The sequence below is a fragment of the Galeopterus variegatus genome, unplaced genomic scaffold, assembly GCF_000696425.1.
Source record: "Galeopterus variegatus unplaced genomic scaffold, G_variegatus-3.0.2 Scaffold1836, whole genome shotgun sequence".
Lineage (NCBI taxonomy): Eukaryota > Metazoa > Chordata > Mammalia > Dermoptera > Cynocephalidae > Galeopterus > Galeopterus variegatus.
This window is the reverse complement of record NW_007727947.1, coordinates 166,126-170,579: the sequence shown is the minus strand read 5'-3', so window position 1 is coordinate 170,579 and position 4,454 is coordinate 166,126. Positions and strand designations below refer to the sequence as shown.

At 55.9% G+C, this 4,454-nt stretch overlaps 1 protein-coding gene across 2 annotated transcripts in view; it reads left to right on the top strand.

Moving 5' to 3' along the window:
• The first annotated feature begins 4,194 nt into the window (after positions 1–4,194).
• LOC103595754 overlaps positions 4,195–4,454 on the top strand; it is a 1,849-nt gene continuing 1,589 nt past the window's right edge. Inside the window, exon 1 of one of the 2 annotated variants that reach the window (XM_008579216.1) lies at positions 4,195–4,445. In XM_008579216.1, coding sequence (XP_008577438.1) covers positions 4,204–4,445 — 242 coding nt within the window. In that variant the 5' untranslated portion in view covers positions 4,195–4,203. The other variant, XM_008579217.1, reaches the window with a different exon arrangement.

Genomic DNA, 4,454 nt, shown 5'->3' with positions numbered 1-4,454 from the left:
TTTACTGACCGGTATCGGGATCGCAACCCTCGGTGTTGCGCCCGCACCGCGCCCAGCCAGTGAGCGGGAACTGGTCTCCACATGGGATCCGAACCCTCGGCGGGAGCACACTCTCCAGTGCGCCACCGGGCCGGCCCAGCCCAGAAGACTTCTGAAGGAATGCATGAATCGATGAATGTGAGGGCTGAAATCAGAGTCCCCATGCCCCAGCCCGCACTAACTGTGGCCAGCCAGCTCCCCTCTGGTTTCTGCCCCGTCCTGGAATCCTGTAGAAGCCTGGCTTTAGTTCAACAAAGCTGAGCGGGGACTTGAGCTCCCGTGCGGGTGGGTGGGGCACAGAAGCCACCTCACCCCTACCCTAAACAGAGACCAGATTCCAGATACGGAACTATAGTGTTTGCCAGATGGAAAATTACCTAAGCCAGTCAGATGAGGCCCCTAATGCTTTGCATCGAGCCAGGTAACAATCACATCAGAATGTCAGAGCTGGAGATCATTCTGGAGCAAGCCACGATGTTTACAGATGAGGAAACTGAGAAGGAGTCTCCTGGAGTCGACAGTGGGGAGGTGACAGAGACCCGGTCACAACCCTACACTCCAGGCCTGGGATCTTTCAGCCAAATCCCTGGGCCACTGTCTCCCACGAAGGAAACAAAAGTGGCCTCATTATGGTGACAGTAACTAACAGGCCCTGGCAACACCCATGAATCCAGCCCTAAGAGAACAGACAGAGCAGACCCTTTCCTCTTCATCAGCTGAGAGGCTGGATCTGGGGAGGAAATGGCTGCCTTCTCTTCTTCCTCCCTGTCTCTCTCTTCCTTTTTTCTTCTGGCAGAGAAATGAGTTTCATTCTGGGCGAGCTCATCCATTTTACGCACAGTTTCTTTGCTGTGGCAGTCAAGTCTTCTGGGTGGTCTCTTCTGCCGGGGGTATATGTGGGGGAGCCAGTGTTGCCCACAGCAGCAGGGGATGAAAAGGTGGGTATGAACATGGCGAAAAGATGAAGGGCCTGGAATGCACGTTGCCAGTCTGTGCTCCTAGCAAGGCCTGGGGCTGCCAGTTCAGTTTGCTGCCAGTTCCCCTACTTCCACCAAAAAGGCAAATAGATATAAAACAAACAGAAAAAGAGCTGTATTTGTAAATGAGATTGTCTGTCACTCAAAGGTGGCTCCTGGGGTGTGGGTGGCAGGCAGGAGAGCGTGTGTGTGTGTGTGTGTGTGTGCATGTGTGCATGCGTGTGCTGTGCACATGCATGTGGTTGGGTGCACGCATGTGGATTTGGGCTCCTGGAGCTGGGGAGAGGGTGCCTTGGCTGGGGAGAAGGCAGGAGGGAGTCTGATGGGGAGAGGACCACGGAGGCGGAGGGAGGTGCGGTCTTGGATGAGAGGGCAGGGAGGGCTGTCAGGAAGTGAGTGAAGGACGGGGCCACAGTGGCCTCCCTCTGCCCCTGCTGGACGGGGCTGATCCTGAAGCACAGGCCTCCTGACGCTGCCACCGAGTCTCCTGCCCACCCTGAAGGCTAAGGACAGGAGACTTATGTTGACATGGATGAGAAAAGTGTGTGTATTTGGGGGTTGGGAACATGAGGGTGACGAGTGCTGGTGGCAGCGCGGAAACCTCAAGCAAGTGCCTCAGCCTCTCTGGCCTGGTCTGTGGGCTGTGGCCACTCTCTCCTCTCTCCTGAGGCTGTCAGGAGGGTTGACTGTGTGCCTGGTACAAGGTTGGCAGAATATACATGTCTCTTAGTGCCAACTCATGGCAACAACAGTGCAGAAGTGAGGGAAAGTGGGGACAAGGGGAGGGGTTGGAACTAGCCTGTGGTCTGTCCTTGGGGTGGGGACTCCCAGCTTCCTCCGTTTCCCACCCTGGAGCTATGGGGTAGGGGCCAGAGAGTCACAGAAGTTCTGCCCACCTGGTGGGCCCCAGGCAGGGCTTGAGCTGCTCTGTCTCCCAGCAAGAAACCTGTTTCCCTGCAGGGCTGCCTGGTCCACAGGGACTTCCTAAGCTGGGCTGGCCTGGCTGGTGCTAGAAGGCAGGGAGCACTGGAAGAGGAGGGGTGAGGACCAGGGGGGCTCCCTGGAAAGCTAAGGAGGTCTCTACACACAGGCAGGGAAAGGGATTGTTCCAAGTGCAGCAGGGATGCAGGAGAGTGCAGGAGGGTGGGCCCTCGATGCCTCGGAAAGGTCTCAGGCCCATGCCCGTCCCCATTTCTCACACATCACTCCCACACACCTCGCAGAAACCAGGGCCCCTGACTCTCCGCACAGTAAGCCAACCCCCCTTCACACACAGCCCCGCTGGGACACTCCCCTCACCCCCCTGGGTGAAGGTGGCCTTCCAGCTCAGCCTGCATGCCCTCTGTCCTTCTCCTCATACCTCTACCCTCTCACGTGTCACCCTGACTTCTCTCAGAACCACCTCCAATGCTGGGGCACCTCGAATCATCACTCATCCGAGATATACATGACTACATTTTCTGAGCCCCAGTGGGGGACTCATGGTTTGAACATGGGCGGAATATCTGGATGGGTACTGGCCAGTCCACTCCACATAGTCACCAAACACCTGCTCTGAGCAGGGTGTCCTGGGATACCCAGCCCACCTAGGAGAAAAAAAGATTAATTTTTTTTTTTTTTTTATAGATGACCAGTAAGGGGATCTCAACCCTTGCCTTGGTGTTGTCAGCACCACTCTCTCCCAAGTGAGCCATGGGCTGGCCCAAAGAAGATTAATTTTGAACCGTGGTCACTATAGCAAAAGCACAGGCACGTCCCTTTGTCATTTGTGAGTTGGGGAGGGTCTGCCGGGGACACAGAGTGTACCCAGAGGGGTTTTGGCTGCAAATGCTTAGGGTTGCTGGGCAGGCTCCTTGAGATGCCATGTGACACAAAGTAATTTTTGGGAGGGAGCTTCGTTGTGGCCCCAGAACCAGGTTGGGGGTTGACTAAGGGCACTCGGGAACCCAGAGGTTTGGGGTCTTGAATAGCCTCAGATATAATGGGATGCAGAAAGTCCCTGCGGCCTAGGGATGTCCTGTCATTGAAAAATGAGACTCATCTCAGATCCCCTCTGAAGGGAAAGGGATGGATTTTCTCCATGGGAAGGTCCCCGCAGTCTCAGCCATTCTCATGCCATCCCCGTGAAACTCCCTGGGCACTCCCTTGGGAGGCCTGAGGAGCTAAGAGCCGTCTCTGGGCTTCTGTCCTCCTAGCCTTGGAGTCCCCGGGTGGGGTAAGGGACCCCCCTTGCACCTGACTCAACCCCAGTGTTGTCTGCCCAGCTGCCCACATTAACCTGGGCACCCAGGCTGCAGACCCCCGCCCCTCGTTTCAGCTGGACTCTACATAGGGAGGGGCCTTGCAGACCCGAGACAGCCCCTGGCGGACAGGCGCTCACTCTATCGAGGGCAGAACCACTGCTGTCACCCTTGTATCTTCCCCTGGTTCTCCAACATTTCCAGGAGGGTGCTGTCCTAAGTCCCCACAGCCTCCCTCATCCCTCTTGGCTCCACCACACTGTGACCTCCCCATTGCTCTGGCAGTGTCAAATCTTTAGACTCCATCAAAAGGAATTAGATACTGGCACCTCCCTTATGTCTAGAACCCTCTGACATTTCTCTGAGGGCCCTGTGGTGTTGGGTGAAAGGGTGACAGGACTGGGTCCAATCCACTACTTCTCACCTTGGGCATGTCATTTCATTTATTCCTAAGCCTCAGTTTCCTCACATGTAAAATGGGGCCAATCCCAGCTTCCCTCCACCCCGTGTGCAGACTAAGGAAAGCCCGGTCTTCTCTCTTCCCTCCTCTTGCACCATGGGGACCACGAGAGCTGTCTACTCTTGTGGGCTCCTGCTCATGGCTATTCCTGCGTCCTTAGCCAACCCACCCGCTGGTTCTCTGGCCTCCTGTTATTAACAACAGCGACTCTTTGCAAGTAGTCTGTGGTGGCCCAGGCACTGCGCCATTCCCCCATTTACTCCACGTTGAAGAGCTCAAAGCTTGGACAAGTGATTCCCCAGTATTAAGCATCTGTTAAGGACAGAGGGAGAATGCTAAGCCAGGGCTCTGGAGCGTCAGGTGGTCCCTTCCAGCCCATAGCTCCAAAGTGACTTTGTTGGCCACTTGGCTCTGAGTCTCTCAGGAGAACGTTCAGTCCCCAGGTGCCTCCTTCCCCAGCTAATTCCAAAGCTTGAGACAAAGAGGAATGGTTTATTGTGTCATGTGGCAATGGTGGGTTCACTTTAAAAAAGAGAAGCGTCAAGGAGAGAATCCCAACATGGTAGGGGGACAATTCACTCAGAGGCCAAAGCCTGGGGGTGGGAAGAGGGAAGCTTGGCCCAAGCAGAGCTGCATTTACAGTATTTACAGTCAGGCTGCGGGGGTGGGGGCGGGGGCTGCGGGGGCCAGTCAGGGGCCTCCACTGCTGGCTTTGGGGGTCGCCTCAGGGTCTCTTCG